Here is a 19,280-nt window from a genome sequence, read left to right as displayed (position 1 = left end):
CTGAAGCATGAAATTGTCCTGCAAGACATTTAGGAACTGGCGAGCCTTAGACGAATGCATGGTTCCCTCCGCCCAGTCTGGATAATTAAAATCCCCAATTATGATAACAGGTTCCCATTCTTACTGCTAATCCAACTTGTGATATATCTGTCTCCCCCTCCTCCCTAAGGTTAGGGGGCCTATAGCATACTCCCAGTAATATTTTTTCCTTAGATTCATTCTTTTGGAGTTTTTTTTTTTTTTTTAACAAAAGTGAACTTTATTCAAACAAAGCATACATGTCAGCCTATAGCGTACAGTCCGTCAATAGAATATCCATGTACATACATCAATCAGAATACAAATCTCCTCATAATGGGCATGTGCAAGAAACGTGCATAGACATAGTCAACTTCTGCGCCAAATTGCACGGCGTTTGGTAAGGGGAGTGGGGGGGTGGAAGCGGGGAAGGGTACCAATAGGGAAAAAAAAAGGGGGGGGGAGAAATAGTACAGGGTTCCAGATGCAAAGAGAGACATTACCAGGGAAGGAGAAGTGCGGGGAGGGGGGGGGGGGGGTCGGGAATGCAGGAGAGGGGCAAGGGTGAGCCAAAGGCCCGACAAAGAGAAGGGGGGACAGGGAAAGGGGGTCATCCGGAGAACAAGTAACAAACACCAAATGCACGTCTCTTGCTTCCCGCCGTTGAATCATCAATTCCCATCTGGGTCAAGGGGAGACACCTCCAACGACAGCGAGCCCCACGAGTCTATCCAAGAGGACCAGATTTTGTCAAATTTTGGACAATTTCTATTGATATATGTAATCGTATACAGCGGTAAAACACTATTCAAGGTATTTCTCCAAGCAGTGACGGTGGGCGGGAGCTCAGACCTCCATTTCAACAACACCTCCCTTCTAGCGTAGTATGTAGCAAAGGCCACAAACAGTCTCCCATATTTCCCTACAGCATGGTCATCCACCACATTCAAAAGCTTAAGTTCTGGCTTCAACTGGAGAGAGCTTTCAGCAGTCTGATTAATCAGTCAGAACCTGTTCCCAAAACTCTTGTAGCGCCAGGCAGGACCACACCATGTGCATAAAGGTGGCCTCCTCACTACCTCATCTAGCACAGGTGGGGGACCTATCCCTGTAAATAGTCGCCAATCTCTGCGGCGTGTCAAAGTCGAGACATAAGAGGAGACACAGGACTCCCAATCTTCCACCCCCAGGGACGGCATGTCCCTTTTCCATTTAGTGTATAGCCGGGGCAGTTTGGGGCGACTTAGAGGCTGTCAGGTGAAAATAAATTGTGGATAGGGGAGCCAGTACAAGCCTAGCAGTCAACAGCGTCTCAACCAGATCTTTCCAAAGTACCACCCCACCCGGGAATTGATGCTGAAGAGCATGCCTCAGCTGTAGAAATCGAAAAAACATCCAGTTCGGCAGATCAAATTTAGCCTTAAGTTCCGGGAACGTACCCAGCCTACCCCCCATCACTACGTGTTTTAAAGTCACAATCCCCTTCCTGGCCCACACCTGCCGGTCCGGGATACTCTGAAAATGAGACAGATTCGGATTACCCCACAGGGGCATATGGGGGGAGACCACACCAGGAGTCCGAGGGATCGTCCTAGCCCGGCACCACACCCTAACAGTTGTGCGCATCAGGGTAGTAATGTTGGGGTGCGCTCCGACACCTCGATAAAGCAAATTACTTAGAGCTGCGTAAGACCCCAGAATCGCGGCCTCCAGGGTCACCGCTGGGTTGTCCCTCGGCTGTGAAAACCACCACCGGGCAGTAACCAACACCGCCGCCCAGTAGTAGTGCTGGAAGTCGGGAAGGGCGAGCCCGCCCTGCCCAACCGCCAGCTGCAGGGTGGACAGTGCCAAACGTGGCACCTTGCCCAACCATACAAAGGAGGTGACTATAGACTTTATCTTGTTAAAGCGGGAGTCCGCCGGGACTCCGCGTTTTTTTTTTTTTTTTTTTTTTTTTTTTTTTTTTTAAAAGCCAGCAGCTACAAATACTGCAGCTGCTGACTTTTAAAATAGTGACACTTACCTGTCCAGCGCGCCCGCGATGTCGGCACCCGAAGCCGATCTCTAGATCGTCTCTCGGGTGCTGCCGCCACCATCTTGGGTATGGGAATCAGGAAATGGAGCCTTTCGGCTTCATTTCCCGGTTCCCTACTGCGCATGTGCGAGTCGCGCTGCGCAATAAGGACGGTTCCCGCTGCCTCTGGGATGTGTGTGTTTCCCAGCAGGCAGCGGGGCACTTGCGGAAAGGGGTGGGCACTTGCGGAAAGGGGCGTAATCTACGCCCCTTTCCGCAGAGAGCTATCCCGGAAGTGGGTGCAGATACCTGTATTGTACAGGTATCTGCACCCCCCTCCCCCCTGAAAGGTGGCAATTGTGGCGCCGGAGGAGGGGGGTTCCGATGAGGGGAAGGTCCACTTTAGGGTGGACCTCCGCTTTAAAGTAGGCCACAGGGATCACAATCGGGCTATTTCTAAATGGGTAGAGAAACTTCTGCAAAAAAAACATTTTAATAAGGTTCACTCTACCAACCGGAATCAGGGGCAGCGCCTTCCAGTCCATGCTTCGCTTGGAGAAGTGGGTTCAGGTTAAGCTCCATATACCTAGACGTTGGACCACCCATCCAGATCCCCAAATACTTAAAGCTATCCACCCAGACCAGCGGGTTCTGCATAATGGGCCTAGGCCCGGTCGGGCTCAGAGGGTAAATTTAAGGACTTCTCCCAGTTGACCTTAACACCCGAGTATATCTCAAAGTCATCGACTAACTGTAGGGCCGCAGGGAGCGAGGAGGAGACATCAGCCAGATACAGAATAGTGTCATCCGCATACAAGGATATCTTCTCCTCTATTACTCCCACTCGAATTCCCCGAACCGCGGACGCATCACGAATTTTGGTGGCCAGAGGCTCCACCGCCAGGGCAAAAAGCCCAGGCGACAGCGGGCATCCCTTTCGGGTACCCCTCTTGCGGGAGAGGGAGTTGTTGATGTACGCCTCGCCGACCGCTCGTATACGCACCAATTGCAGCCACTGAATAAACACAGGTCCAAAACCAAATTTGCGAAGGACAGCCCAGAGGTAATCCCATTCTACTGAATCAAAAGCCTTTTTGGCGTCCAAGGACACCACCACCCCCAGGCTGTCCTCCCGTGCTCTATCCATATGCGTCAGCAATCTGCATATGTTGATGTCAGTCCCTCTGCCCGGCATGAACCCGGACTGGTCCGGGTGAACCAAAGCTGTGATTACCGTGTTCAGGCGGCCCGCCAGAACCTTTGCCAGGATTTTCAGATCTACATTCAGGAGAGATATGGGCCGGTACGAGGAACACAGTTCAGGATTCTTGCCAGGCTTAGGGAGGACTACAATAACCGCCTCCGACATTGTCCCAGGAAGTACCCCACTGTCCCGCGCTTTCAACAGGACCTCTCTAAAGATTGGTAGAATATCTTCCGCATAGTGTTTAAAAAACTCCGCGGGGAACCTGTCCGGACCTGGCGTTTTCCCCCCCTGCAATGATTTGACAGCTCTTTGGACTTCTGAAAGTGTCAGGGGACTATCTAGAGCTTCCCTCGCCGCGTCGGTAAGACACGGCAGGTCCACTTAATCCAAGTAGAGACTCAGTTCCTCCTCTGTATACCGGGCTCTAGAGCTATAAAGATCCTGATAGTAAGAGGCAAATCTAGCATTGATCTGAGACGGATTGGTTAGAACTTCCCCATCAGATGACTGAATACACGATATCGAGACTGGGGAGGAATGCTCTCTGGACAACCATGCCAACAGTCTACCATTGCGCTCGCCCTGCTTAAAAGTTCTCTGGCTCTGATGGAGCAAACGGATTTTTGTAGCGGAGGCTCGTAGAAGGTTAACGTCTCTCAGAGCTTCCCTGAAACAGGATTACGCCTGAGGCGTACGATCACTAACATATCTAGACTCCGTAAGTCGAACCCTATCCTCAGCTTCCAGAAGGCCTCTCCTAGCTTCCCTACGAACCCCACCAATATGAGCTTGAAAGTGCCCGCGCATACAAACTTTGAAGGCATCCCATGTATCCGGAATGGGGACATCTCTATCCCGCATGTTCCAGAAAGCAGCAATAGCCGCCTTACCCGGTATAGCTATCCGTGGGTCAGTGAGCCAAAACCTTGAGAGACGCCAAAGGCTGTCTGGGGGGGGGAGGGGGGGCAGGATAATTCCAGTGTCAGGGAGACTGGGGCATGGTCCGAGATCCCCATGGGTAAAATGGAGATGTCCCTCACCTTAGAAAGGACAGGACCCCCCGAGTACACCAGGTCAATCCTGGAAAACGTCTTGTATGTCGCTGAGTGGCAGGTAAATGCCCTCAGCTGGGGGTGTCACCAACGCCAGACGTCGGTGAGATTAAAAACTTCAGCCCAGGCCCTCAGCGCTGCAGTAGTGCTAGAGGACTGCGACAGTCTGTCCATTGCGGGGTCCGGGACCATGTTAAAGTCCCCCATCAGCAGGATATTATCCGTGTCATATTGCATGAGTTTTGTCACAATCTGGTACAATGAAGACACCAAGGCCGGTGGAGGTATGTACAAACCCACCAACACCACCTCCAGGGACATATTAGCATGGATGATGACAAATCTCCCCATCGGGTCCACCTCCAGGGCCAAAAGTTGAAAAGATAGAGACTTACGGATAAGAACACTCACTCCCCTCACTAGGTTCGAATAGGTCGAGTGATAGGAGTGGCCCACCCAATTTCTGCGCAAACTCATAACTCTGCCCCCTGTGAGGTGTGTCTCCTGCAAAATACAAACGTGGGGTGAGTGCTTTTGCAAGAACTGGAACACCAGTGACCTCTTAATCTTAGAGTTCAGGCCCCTGGTGTTCCAGGATACAATTTTACAGGAAGACATTGAGCTCCACATACCACTCCACAGGTCTAGATTGAGCTCCCACCACACCGCCACCTCGTACCTGCTGTAATACAGTTTTAATGGAAGACATAAAACAGTTATGACATATACCAAGCTGACTCACACAAACGCCAACATGTTGGAACAAAACAAAATCCCCCACCCCTCCAGGACCCCCAAACAAACAGGATAACAGGAGATGTCTAAGCGGCTGGCAGAGTGCCTACCAAGTTCAGCGTGCAGAGCAAGGGCGACTAACTTGACAAGGGAGATGAGAAGGCCTGGGGGGCGCTCGCCCACAAGGCAGCATCCATGTCCAGTTCCGCAGTTCCAAAGGGACGGGGGGCACAGCAGCACCGGGGGCCCCGTGAGGGCAACTGGCTCAGCAGAGCAGGTGGCGTGGTCCAAAGAGGGGGGGGAATCCACAGGTTTCAGTCAACTTGCCCCCCACCCCACCAAGTTCCCCAAGCAAACAGGGTATCGGGATATGACCAAGTGGCCAGCTGAGTGGCAACAAAGTTCAGGTTACTGGTAGGTCAGTGCCTCCGCACTGTTTCAATCCACGAGGAGGCCTCTGCCGGGGAGGTAAAAAATCTCACCATCTCCCCATCTTCCACTCGCAGCCGGGCCGGGAAGAGCATACTGTATTTCAACCCCCTGGAGCGTAGCTTGGCTCGGACCGCATCAATTGACTTGCGTTGGTGCTGTGTCTCCATGGTGTAGCCAGGGAATATCATTAGCCTCGCATTTTCAAACTTAAGTTCCTGAAGCGCCCTAGCCTCCTGCAGCGCCACATCCCTGTCCTTGTAATGCAAAAGTTTAAAGATAAAGGTGCGGGGTGGAGCGCCTGGCGGGCCACGTGTAGCCGGCATACAGTGAGATCGTTCGACCGTAAAAAAGGGAGAGAAATGGGCCCTCGGCAGGAGCTCCTTAAGCGGACGTTCTATAAAGGTAACATGGTCATTACCTTAGGAGCCCGCCGGAAGGCCAATCGTTGTCAGCGTCCTCTGCACGGGTCTCCAGGGCCTTGACTCTGGCCTTCAGGGTATGGAGGTCACTAGCATGGTCCCGCACCGCATCCTCCATCGTCGATACCCGCTGCTCCACCTCTGCAACTCGGCCGCGGAAGGAATCCAGGTCGCGGCGAAGAAAATCCACGTTGGTCTGCAGGTGGTCCATTTTATCCATCAGCACTGCCTGACCCGTGGCTATAGTCTGCAGAGCTGTGGCGATGTCCGCCGCGGGAGGGGGGTCCGTGGCTTCCGTCTGAGACGCCATGTGGCTCGAGGATGCGGCCCAGCCTCCAGCCGGGGCCTTGTCCCGTGCGGCTGTTGGTTGCGAAGTTCTTCATGACCAGCCTCTGGGCATGGCCCAGGAATCCCCACAACTGACAGAGTGCGCTCCACCACCCAGTGGCACTCGGATGCCGCCGCAATGGCCGGACTCCGGGAGCTCTGTTAATGAGCATCCTCTCCCAGCGCCATCTTGGACACGCCCCCTTTTGGAGTTCTACCCATAAGGATTCCCCCTCCTCCCTAGCTCCCTTAGTGATGTCATCTCTCACATTCACTTGTACATTATTCGTGATATATAGGCATACCCCTACCCCTTTTTTTACCCTCTATACTTGCTTAAAGGATATACCCTTGAATGGTTGCCAGCCAATCATGAGAGCTGTTTGTCTGTCTGCCTCTCCGTCCCAGAGGCTTTTGATCCTGACTCTTAACAAAATGGTTCCTTCTGCCTTTAAGTTGCCTCTTGCAGAGGTTACTGAGCCCCCCTGGTCCTCTTTGGGTTTCCTGAGGCCTTTTCAGGCCGCACAGGCTTTCCCCTTACACCTTCTGTTGGTAAAAGCAGTGTATGCTGATTGGGAACATCCTGATGGATTTTTATATCCCATGGATGAAAAGTTTTTTAAGAACTGGAGCATGCCAGCCATAGATGCAGCAGTCTCTTCCTCAAACAAGAACTTAACTTGTCTGGTAGATAATGCACAGGCTTGAAAGACCCTGTTGACAAGAAATTGGAGTCATTATGAAAAGCTTCTTTTCTTTGGCGAGTCCAGCCAGCTGTTGCAGCAATTGGTATCTGCCAGTCTGTAAAGGATCCGATCAGACGGCCTGACAGGCCTAACCGGGAGGATGATCTGGCTGAAAATAAGGATATTCCTCGAGGGCTGTGTTTTGCTGCTGACGCCTTAAAGGATTCAATACAGCAGGTTTCTCATTTGGCTCTCTTGTCTGTACATATGCGCAGACTTTTGTGGCTTAAGAACTTGTCAGCTGAGCTTCCTTGTAAAAAGTTATTGGCAGGTTTCCCCTTTCATGGGGAACGTTTATTCGGTGATCATTTGGACAAATATATCCAAAAGATTTCCGGAGGGAAGAGTTCTCTACTACCTGTGAAGAAAAGCACAAGGCATCCCTCGTGTCAAGGAGTGATTGTAGAGGTTCCTCTATCTGAAAAAGGCACAGGGTTTTACTTGAACCTGTTTACGGTTCAAAAACCAGACGTGGGCACAAGGCCCATTTTAGACCTAAGATCCCTGAACAAGTATCTACTTATACAGTCCTTTCAGATGGAGTCTGTCTGCTCAGTAGTAGCCTCCCTCCAGATGGGAGACTTTCTAGCCTCCATCGATATAAAAGACACGTATTTGCACATGCCTATCTTTCAGCCTCATCAGAGGTTCCTACGATTTGCAGTAGAGGAACATAATTTTCAGTTTGTGGCTCTACCCTTCGAGCTTACTACAGCTCCCCAGTGTTCACAAAAGTCCTAACACCAGTATTAGGTCTTTTGGACATTGTGGGCAATAAATTTATAGGTACCCAGTGACACTCACAGGTAAAAAAAAAGCACCTAGTTGTCAGGCACTGCTTGAACCACTACAAAAAAATTTAACTGTTAGTGCTAGCAGAGATCAGGCCTGACTCTAACTCTGCGGTTTTGTGTGCTATGTACTGTAAGTGGCAGTGATCTGTTGATACTGCACTTGTTTGGTTGGGCTTGGCGGAGGGGATAAAGGCAGTTGTTGGCAGGTGTCTGGACTGATCCTGCTAATGCTGCTTTATGGGAATACTAGACTATTGGGGACGCTAGTATAGTTATGGTCAGATCAAAGATATTGATCCGTTCAGACACTATACTAGTATTGAAGGTATATAGTGTGTGTGTTAGTGTTACTGACAATCAAAAGGTTAAAATCTGATGCTGCCTGGGATTGACGCTAACACTAACTGCTGATGCTAATTGGCATCACCCGTGACACTAATACAGTGATCAGAAAAAAAGATCTGTACACTGTACTAATGTCATTCTGACAGGGAGTAAAAGTTAACTGAGGGTGATCAACGGATTAAATCTTTATTTGGGAATATATGGCGGGTACACTAAGCCTGGGACGTGAAATATGTGCCTACGTGTCCTGGTGTCAGTCTAGTGCTTGTGTACTCTCTTGTTGATGCTGTCTCCTCACACTCTGAAACCGAAAAGGGCTCCAGGAGGGGAGATGACATTGTTTTCTGTGCCTATGTTTACATTACACAGGCATAGGACGTTCTCTCATTTGCCAGAACTGATCAGCAGGTCCAGACCATAAATCATTGGCCTGAACCTGGCAATTGATCGGTTCTGTAAAAAATCCAATTGCTGCCGGGTCGGCGGGCACGCACCTACCCGCAGGCACAAGCGATGTACAGGTATGACGGTTTGCACAGCCGTGCCACCTTGCCACAGTACAACTTAATATTTTTGATTAAACCTGGTCTACTCCGTTTTAGTCTCTAGAGGTAGCCACTTTTAGGGAGTGAACATTCTAGTTTACCTACCGAGAGTGGGGCTACACACACTGGGTTTGATTTACTAAAGGCAAATCCACTTTGCATTACAAGTTCAATTGGAAGTACAGTTGTTTGCTTTAGATCTGCGGGGAAGATCTGAAATGAGGGGAAGCTCTATTGATTTTATCATCCAAGCATGTCCCCCCCCAGATCTACAGTGACTTTACTTCTAAGTGCACTTGCAGTGCAAAGTGGATTTGCCTTTAGTAAATAAACCCCAAAGTGTGTAATACAGATTGCAGCTATTTGACTGCTCCCCGTTGTTTAATAACTTTTTGTCTTGAATATCTTGGGCTGGCCTACAATTGTTTTGTTTGCCTGTGCCCAATCCCCATGTAGACAGCAGTATAACCCTACAATATCTGAACCTTCAAACCTCCCCCCCCCCCCCCCCCCAAGTTTGTTTTGTTTGAGAAAGATCAGCCCTTCATTCTTAACTCCAAATGCAGAATCTACATCCACCTCCTGGGCATGATGCTGAAAACAGAAGCTGTTGTGATGAATAGATAGGCTGAGTGCTTGTATAGTTGACACAGGCTGGTCTTGCGCTATTTCAGTTGGGCAACCATACTACGTGTACATTTATCTGTTATAGCAAATTTGTTTACATATTATGCAACACAAGTGATATTTCCTTAGAGAATATGAATATAAAAATATTAGGGGTGCACCGAATGGAAATATTGGTGACGAAACTGCAGAATGTTCTTTGCCAAAAAGACAGCCAGTTTTTTTTCTATATCTTTATTTTTATATATAATTGTATTATATTTAACTTTTTAATTAATATAAACTTAAATTAATATGAATTTATTGTTTGCCATTATTGGCACTTTTAGTGCACGAAAGGTCAAGAAAAATGCCATCTCTTGTATCATGTCTGCAATCTCCTACCTTAAACGTAAACACGCTGCTAATAGTATTAGTAAAATTTCTGTTTGGTGCTCCTCTAACAGACATGATACAGGAGATCATCAGAGACTGCAGATGTGATACAAGAGATTAATCCAGCCTCACCCGTGCCTGTCGGATGCAGCCTCGCCAGTGCCTGCCTGCCAGTACCCGTCAGATGCAGCCACACCAGTGCCCGGATCAGAGCAGCGGTCTCCCGCTGTGTCATTTGAATTTGAATGTGGATTTGAATTTCCCAGCAGCAAGAACAATGTCCCGCCTCCTGTGATCACATCACACTGATTCATTGTCCTGCCATTGGATCAGTGTGCCATCTATCACAGGAGATGAGACATTGTTACTGCAGCCGCCCACACAAGTCAGCTCTGACCCACAAATTTTTGTGCAACACTAATATACATATACACACATACATATATATATATACACACACACACATATATATATTTAAAAATACACCACTAATAAATAAATATAAATATAAATATATATATATATATATATATATATATATATATATATATATATATATATATATATATATATATATATATATATATATATATATATATATATATACATGGATGTTTGTTCGTCAGCATTAAAAGAAAAAAAAATACTTAATTTGTCTTTTTTTTTTTTTTGATAGGATGGATGTCACTACTGACCTTCCAGTGGTGGATGAAGATGAATTTGTCATTCATGATAATACAGATTTGGAAAATGATCCTAAAAGTTGCAAAATGAAAACTGTAAAAAATCCTAATGATAGCAAAAAAAATAAAGAAAGGGGAAATACTGCTGCATGTGAGGTGTTTAATGTAAGTGACTGCTGCTCTTTATTCACTGGAGGGGGGTGGGTGCAGGACTCAAAGGCAATGGTTCTTGAACTTTTTATCTAAGGATCAAAATTGGTTTTGTTGGGGTTTGTGGTAAACTTGCTAGTTTGACCAGATTCCACACTCTGTGCTTCGTTCAGCTTTGGGAGAAGATGGACCTGAATTTTTGAAGAAATACATTAAGGCAAATGTCATGTTTTTTAGATAGTGTAAGCAAATTGTTAGATTCGGTGGCTAAGAGGAAAGGGAGACCATTTGGGAGACTGCTGCAAACACCTTTAGGATACAGCTGAATCCGAGGCTTTATTGTCAGGCAAAACTATGGCATTTCTTGTTAATACTAAAACTTGCCTATCCATTACTGCATCTTTCCTTTCTCTGTTGTCCAGTGTAGTTACTATATTTAAGGGTCTATATGAAAGGTTTTGTGGCAGGAACTTAAACTACTTGGGAGAATTGTAGCGTGTAGGAACTATCTTAAGATTAAGCCATAAAAGGAAGTTTCAGAAAGGTGTAAGAGGTTTGTGTAGGTACCTGTATATGCCTTTTCTCTATCGTTCATTGACGGACACAGCAGCTCTTCTTGACCCCTTTAGGAGAGGACTAGGCAGAAAGTGTTAAAAACAGCAAGACTTGCACAATACCGCCCAGGGGGTGGTCCTACTGGCTATAAGCCCTCACACTGCATCCATCAGCTCAGTTTTTTTCTGCCTAGTATAGAAGGACTTGGCTCCCAATGGGATTATTGGTCCTGGGAATTTTTCAACAGCCGGGCTGGGGGATAGGCTGGATAATATAGATCCTTGTAGTCTGCCCAGCCTGGCCATCGAGCTTGAGCAGGCCCTAGTTACGCGCTGGGTTGGCCACAACATGCCCCATCTATTCCAGGGGCGGCCGGTGAGCTGTATGCTCTGGGGCACACATACGACCAGGCTACTGCTGTCTGAGTCAGTGTGCTGTGGCCGGCAGCCACCCCGAATTGCTCGGGTGGTAAGTCTGTCTGGGGCATGCGTCCAGCAGTTCCTGCAGGAGGGGAGGCAAGTATGGTTCCACCCATCTCGGCAAGATGGAGATGCTGGGCATTCCCTTTCTTCTCTCCCTGTCCTCTCCCTCCTCCCCATGCTATGTTTGACTGGGCACATGGGGGTGCGGTACACGTACCTGGCCAAGGGTCTCCCGCAGGGGGACTTATACGCCAAAATCATTATTTTTTGGGGGAAAAAAAAGGCAGACAGCGTGGCCGCTCGCCGGTGGATTTACCCCCCCCCCCCCACGCCGCTGCTGTATCAGCTGTTCGCAAGGCGCCACTCACACGGGAAAGCACTTTCTTTTGAAAGAAAGGGGGAGCGTGGCTAACGGCCACACATGGAGGAAGTTGTTAAAGCACTGTGTATGTGTATCTGCTGCTGGCTGTGGAGGGACAGAGCAGGAAAGAGGGCTTGTTTCAGGTTGCTGACACAGGCATACCCTTTGACACATCATACTTTACCAGGCTACGTATTAATAGCAGCTATTAGCTCTGGACTATAACCTAGCAGTGTTCTTTTGCTAATGCCTATGCTTTGTGCTTCAGGCCATGAATGGTAATGGGACCAGGAACTCATCTAAGGATTCTAAAGGGTCAATGGTTTCACAATATACTAAATCCATTTCCAAAAAGAATGTCATCCTCCTCTTAGAGGGATGTGGTTGGTCCGATTGAGCCGTCAGGGGAATCTGTTGTTGCAGCTGCGCTAGACACTTTAGTCCCTGTATATATCACACAAGAGGTTTTGTCTTCTACCATTTGTAATTTGGAAAAGAAGATTGATGCTATGATGTCTCTCCATAGTGGGGCCAAACAGCAGATCCCCATCTAGTGCTCCGAACCCTCTTATTGAGATGCAGGAGGCTGGGGATCAGGTAAATCTTCCCAAAGATTTGGAAGATACTTATTTATCCTCTTCCGAGGATCCTAGTATAGAGGAGTAGCATCACAAGACAGGTTGCTTGTGCGCTCTCTTACTAAATTGGTTCGTTCAACCTTTTTTGCTGCCTGTAGCGCAGGCTCTTGAGGAACCCACCTCTAATTTGGGATTATTAAAACCTCTGCCATCTGGAGATGCTTTTTCCTATTCATGCTTGGCTAAAAAAGCTTATGTATTCTGAATGGGAACTACCGGATAAACAATATTATCCTCCTAAGAAATTTTCCACACTTTATCCCATGGAAGACAATTTCTATAAAAATGGGAGGTTCCAGCAATTGATGCTGCAATCACCTCAGTGAACAAGAATCTTATCCGTTGGATAATGCGCTTTTGTTAAAGGATCAAACAGATAAAAAGTTGGAACTTCTTTCTAAAAGCAATATGTCTTTAGCGAGTTCAGTAGCGCAGCTGGTTCTTGCTGCAATTGGTGTATCCCAGTCCATTAAGGAACAGTTTGTGGAGATACTTAAAATTCTGCTTGATCAGCAGGCCCAGCAATGGGCTGGTGTATCAGACGCACTAAGTTTCACAGTAGATGCTATGAAAGATTCTATCGTTCAAGCCTCGCGGCTTATGCTTGGACTAGTGCATTCTCGCAGAGTTCTGTGGCTGAAAAATTGATCAGCCGAAGCACTGTGTAAAAATCTTAGCCAGTTTCCCCTTTCATGGTGAACGGCTATTGGAGACGATCTGGATAAATGCATCCAAAGAATCTCTAATGGGGAAAGCTCTCTTTTTACCAGTAAAGAAGAAATTCAAATATTTCACCTTTAAGCATGTTGTCTCTTTTGTGCCAGGGGCATCAGCCTCTAGGCAGTCTCGACGGCCTCAACCGTCAGGTTCAAGGTGAAGACCCCAAGGGCAACACCAGGGTCAGAAGAGATCTTGGGGCAGAAAGCCCACAAAGCAGAATGCTAAAGCCTCCTCATGAAGGGGCTTGCTCAGGTGGGGAGAAGGCTCCGGCAATTCTCAAAGATCTTGCAGGAACAATGTCAAGACAGATGGGTGGCTTCTGCAGTTTTCTCTAGGTTACAACTAGAGTTACAAGAGTTTCCGTCTCCTCGTTTTTTCTAAGGTCAAATGTTCCCAATGATCCAGAGAAAAAGAAGTATCTCTTTCTGGCTCTGGATTATCTATTATCCCAGTCGGTGATATCAGAGGTTCCCTTAGTGGAACAGGGCACAGGTTTTGATTCAAACCTTTTCGGAGTTCCAAAACCAAACAGAGATGTAAGACCCATTCTAGATCTCAAAGATCTGAATCGGCACTTAAACATCCGATCCTTTCACATGGAGTCAATCCGATCGGTTGTGTCCATCCTGCAAGGAAGGGAGTCTTTGGCTTCAATCAATATCAAAGTTGCATATCTCCACGTGCCAATATTTCCCGCTCACCAAAAATTTCTGCGCTTTGAAATAGAAAATCATAATTTTCAGTTGTGGCCTTGCCATTCGGTTTAGCCACAGCACAGTTCTCAAAGATTCTGGCACCTCTTTTAGCCAGATTAAGGGCTCAAGGCATGATGGCCTAGGCCAGTGATGGCGAACCTTGGCACCCCAGATGTTTTGGAACTGCATTACCCATGATGCTCATGCACTCTGTAGTGTAGTTGAGCATCATGGGAAATGTAGTTCCAAAACATCTGGAGTGCCAAGGTTCGCCATCACTGGCCTAGGCTATTTAGACGATCTACTCTTAATAGATCATTCAGTCTCAGGTCTAAACCAGAGTCTGATCACAGCTGTAAACTACCTGGAATCTCTGGGTTGGATACTCAACCTAGAGAAATCCTTCTTAAAAACATCAAGGAGATTTCAGTACTTGGGGCTGGTTATAGATACCATACAGAAGAAGGTATTCTTATCCCAGACAAGAAAGTACGCCTGGCCCCAGAGTCTTGGACGGTCAGACTACGGGATTGTCCTGCCAGGATTCAGTCCGACAAGGCCACGGCTGTGGCTCATATCAATCACCAGGGGGTGACGAAGTCGTGCAGCCCAAAGAGGTGAATCATGTTATAGCTTGGGCAGAATACAACATTCCTTGCCTATCAGCAGTTTTCATTCCCGGCATAGAGAATTGGCAGGCGGACTACTTGAGTCGCCAAAAAAATAATTTCCGGGTGAATGGTCTATTCACCCCGACATCTTCCTAGTGATATGTCAGAGAGTGGGTATTCCGGACATGGACCTATTCGCATCCAGATTCAACAACAAAGTCGACAACTTTGTGTTGAGAACAAGTGATCCGCTAGCAGGTGGAACAGATACGTTAGTCTTACCATGGGATAATTTTTTTTTCTGATCTATGCGTTTCCTCCATTTATGTAACTTCCGCACCTTCTCCACAGGATCAAGCAGGAACGAAAGGAGATGATTCTGGTGGCCCCAGCGGGGCCCAGAAGATCTTGATTTACCGAGATAAAGATGGCATTATAGCCAGACCTTCTCGCACATGGTCCAGTATTCCATCCTACCTTAGGGACTAAAAATTTAACAGGTTTGGCTGTTGAATCCCACTTTATAAAGGCTCATGGATAATCTCCTTCAGTAGTGTCTACTTTGATTAATGCCAGGAATCCGGCTTCCGGAATCATTTACTATAGAGTCTGGAAGGCATGTTTCTTGGTGTGGATCCAGGGGTTGGCACCCCGGAAGTATGTCATAGGCAGGATCCCTGATTTCCTGCAAATAGGATCTGAAATGAAGCTTGCCTTGAGTTCTATCAAGAGCCAGATCCTGGCCTTGTTAATGTTTTTTCAATGGCCTCTTGCTTCCCACTCTTGGTGTGTAGCTTATTCAGGGGGTAACACGGATTAATCCCACTATCAAGGCACCTCTAAATCCTTGGGATTTAAATTTTATCTTATCGGCATTGCAGAATCAGCCGTTTGAACCTTTACGAGAAATTCCCTTGTTCTTTTTGAGAAGAAAGATAATCTTTCTGGTTGCCATTTCTTCTGCTAGAAGAGTATTGGAACTAGCGGCTCTGTTTGTAAAGAGCCATATTTGATCATGCATAAGGATGAGGTGGTTTTATGTCCTCATCCTGAATTCCTACCAAAGGTGGTAACAGGTTTTCATTTGAACCAAGCTATTATTTTTCCTTCTCTCTCCCCAGAGCCTCAATCTAGGGAAGAGGAGGCACTACATTCCCTTGATGTAGTAAGATTGATCAGAGTCTATTTAAAGGCGACCACTCAGATTCACAAAACGGATGTTTTGTTTGTACTGCCAGAGGGTCCAAAATGTAGACAGGCAGCGTCAAAATCCACTATTTTCCAAATGGATTCGTCAAGTGATTGTTCCAGCTTCGGCTTAAAGAAGGAAATTCTTCCCTCTCATGTTAGAGCACATCCAGGGCGATTAGTGCCTCTGGGGTGGTGCATCATCAGGCCTCTGTGGCTCAGGTCTGTAAGGCCGTGACTTGGTCTTTGGTTCATACGTTTATCAGATTTTAACAAATCAATATTAAAGGTCATGAGGATATTGCCTTTGGGCGCAGTATACTGCAGGCTGCAGTATGAGTCCTCTGGTCTCCTTTTTTGCCCTACTTTTTGTGGTGTCTCCCTCCCTTCAGTTTCCATTGCTATGGGACATCCCACATAGTAAGTACTATGGCTCTATGTCCCCTGATGTAAGAAAAGAAAACAGGATTTTTATAACCGTTTACCTGTAAAATCCTTTTCTTTGATGTACATCAGGGGACACAGAGGTCTCTCCCTTCTTGGTGTACACTTGTATTGCTTGGCTACAAAACTGAGGACTCTCAGTAGTGGGAGGGGTTATATAGGGAGTACACTTCTTGCCTTATGGCATGCCAGTGTCCATCACCTATCAGTGGCCCTATAACCCACATAGAAAGTACTATGGCTGTGTGTCCCCTGATGTACATCAAAGAAAATGATTTTTACAGGTAAGCTGTTATAAAAATCCTGTTTTTTGCCTTCAGCCATTTTCTAGTAGTTTGGCGGCCATTTTCTTGGCGCTCTCAGAAGCCTATGGACTCTGTCGCCGGTCCTGGAGGCCTTAGTTGCCAGGGTGGAAGCGGTGTGCAGGCACAAGGGGGTAAACGCCCCCCACATCTTCTGGGCAAAGCTCTGATTCAGACTCGGGTCCTGGTGGGTCTGTGAACTGGTTTCCTCAGGGTAAAAGATTCTTTCTTGTCTGCCAAACAGATTTTTTTCCCTCCAAGCTTCATCTTCTTTCGGCTCATCGGGAGGTCCTGTTAGGGGCAGTACAGGACCCGCTGCTGCGTGGGGTGATAGCACCTGTACTGACACGGGAAAGGTTTCAGGGATTCTACTCCAATCAGCTTGTAGTCCCAAAGAAGGAAGAGGTCCGTCCGGTCCTGGACCTCAAGGCCCTCAACAGCTTTGTGAAAGTACAAAGGTTCAGAATGGAATCAGTTTCCTCAGTGGTCGCTGCACTCCATCAGGGGGATTTTCTGGCATCCCTGGACATCAAGGACGCATACTTGCATGTCCCCATATGTATCAAGCATCAGAGGTTTGTGTGATTTACGGTCAGAGACGAGCACTACCAATTTGTAGCTCTCCCTTTTAGCGTGGCGTCCGCACCAAGGGTTTTCACCAAGGTGCTATCCCCAATTTTGGCTTTGCTGAGGCAGCGAGGGATCGCAATCATGGGTTACCTGGACGACCTCCTTCTGAGGGCATCTTCCACCTCAGAATTAAGGGAGGATGTGGCAATCCCCATTCAAACTCTTCGGGAGTTTGGTTGGGTAATGAACCTTAAGAAGTCGGTGTTGGTGCCGACTTAACGCCTGGAGTACCTGGGCATGCTTCTGGACTCCTCAGAGGCGAGAGTCTTTCTCCCTTTGGACAAGTTGCAGACTCTTCAAGCTGCGGTTAAGTTGTTGGTGTCCCGCAGGTGGTCGTCGCTGCGTTTTTGCATGCGAGTCCTGGGTCTTATGGTAGCCACTTTCGAGGTGGTACCCTATGCTCGATTCCACACTCGAGTCTTACAAATGGAGATACTGTCCAAATGGGACAAATCTCCGTTGTCCCTGGATTGTCAAATTTGGGTGAGCCAGCTAGTCAGGGATCCCTCCTCTGGTGGCTAAGGTCGCCAGCCCTACTGTCCGGGAAGTTCGTTCCTTCCTCTAAATTGGACGGTGATCACAACGGACGCCAGCCTGACCGGTTAGGGGGGAGTTTGGGGCGTACAGTCAGCCCAGGGTCGGTGGACCCAGGAAGAATCCTGCCTGCCGATCAATGTACTAGAGCTTCAGGCAATCGGGCAGTGCCTCTCCAGATGGTCACAGAGGCTGCAGGGGCATCCGGTCAGGATCCAGTCAGACAACGCCAAGGCAGTGGCATATGTCAACCATCAAGGAGGAACAAGGAGCTTGGCTGCAGCACTGGAGGTGGCTCACGTCATGCGGTGGGCAGAGCGCCGTGTGCCGGCTCTGTTGGCCATGTACGTTCTGGGCGTAGAAAACTGGCAAGTAGACTATGTAAGTCGTCCGATGCTGGACCAAAGGGAATGGTCGCTACATCCAGATGTATTTTGACTCCTTTGCACACCAGATATGGATCTCCTGGCTTCTTGACTCAATTGGAAGGTACAGAGGTTTGTGGCCAGGTCAAAGGATCCCTGGGTGGATGCGGCAGACGCATTGGTGGCTCCATGGGGGCATCATGGGCTGATTTATGCCTTTCTCACACTCAAACTTCTACCTAATTCGTAGAGTGGAGGTCGAGCGGATTCTGGCGATTCTGATTAGCCTCGGCGTCCATGGTACACCAATATAGTACGAATGGTGGCGGATGTTGCTTGACGACTGCTGATGATGCGAAAGGACCTTCTGTCGCAAGGTCCAATACTTCATCCTGCTTTACCGCCACTGGCTCTAACGACGTGGCTGTTGATCAGAAACTTCCATTAAGGGGCAGATATCAGTTTTGGCTTTCTCATTTCAGTGACTCTTGGCGACTCATTCATTGGTGAGTACATTTGTTCAGGGGGTTCGACATGTGGCCCCTCCGATTCGGCCACCACTACCTCCCCAGCACCCACCCTTCCTATTTCTGTTTGCACTGCTTTTGACTAACTGAGCTGCTGGGTGCAGTGTGAGGGGTTATAGCCAGTAGGACAGTCCCCTGGATGGTACTGTGCAAGTGTTGCTGTTTTTAACACTTTCTGCCTAGTCCTCTTCTAAAGGGGCGATATAACCCTTAGGTCAAGAAGAGCTTATGTGTCCGTCAATGAACTTCAAAAAATGGATTTTATGGTGAGTACAAAAATCCAATTTTTTTTTTTTAATATACCTGCAACACTTTGACCTCATATTCCCCAGTGACAGTCTCTTTAAAATTATCACGTGTAATTCAACAGGACATCAGAACATTACCAAGAAAACAAAGCATTGTTTTAATGAAATGATTCCCTCTTTAATAGGCTACTTATACCAGTGCAAGGACAAATGACAATAATGCTACAGATTTAAGGAAGAGTCGCAATGATTTAAGAGTTTCATCGTCTCCATCAGGTAATTCCTTTTCTTTCCTGTTCATTAAAAGTCAAGATTCAGAGTCAATTGAGTTATACTGCTGTTTAAAGGAGGATTTGGGCGCACGGCAGCTAAATTAAGGTTTCAGCCTGGTAGACCCCTGTAGGTCCCAGCTTGCCTAATTTTTTTTGCTAGTGTCCTAAAATTCACGTCTTTTCTTTAAAGTGGTTGTATAGTCAAATTTGGGACTTTTACCTACAGGAAAGCATATAATAAGGCTTACCTGTAGGTAAAAAAAAAATCTCCTAAACCTGTACGGTTTAGGAGATATTCC

The 19,280-nt window shown here is 47.5% G+C and overlaps 1 protein-coding gene across 4 annotated transcripts in view; it reads left to right on the top strand.

Moving 5' to 3' along the window:
• The window catches only part of CENPC (centromere protein C), a 522,895-nt gene that overhangs the window by 344,240 nt on the left and 159,375 nt on the right, over positions 1 to 19,280 (top strand). For all 4 annotated transcript variants that reach the window (XM_077476133.1, XM_077476132.1, XM_077476131.1 and 1 more), the window contains 2 exons: positions 10,313 to 10,484; positions 18,895 to 18,985. In XM_077476133.1, coding sequence (XP_077332259.1) covers positions 10,313 to 10,484; positions 18,895 to 18,985 — 263 coding nt within the window. The remainder of the gene's footprint in view (positions 1 to 10,312; positions 10,485 to 18,894; positions 18,986 to 19,280) is intronic.

The sequence above is a fragment of the Lithobates pipiens genome, unplaced genomic scaffold (genome assembly GCF_037356315.1).
Source record: "Lithobates pipiens isolate NorthernLeopardFrog02 unplaced genomic scaffold, aLitPip1_a1.2 Scaffold_13, whole genome shotgun sequence".
NCBI classification, from domain to species: domain Eukaryota; kingdom Metazoa; phylum Chordata; class Amphibia; order Anura; family Ranidae; genus Lithobates; species Lithobates pipiens.
This window is presented reverse-complemented; position numbering and strand designations above follow the sequence as displayed.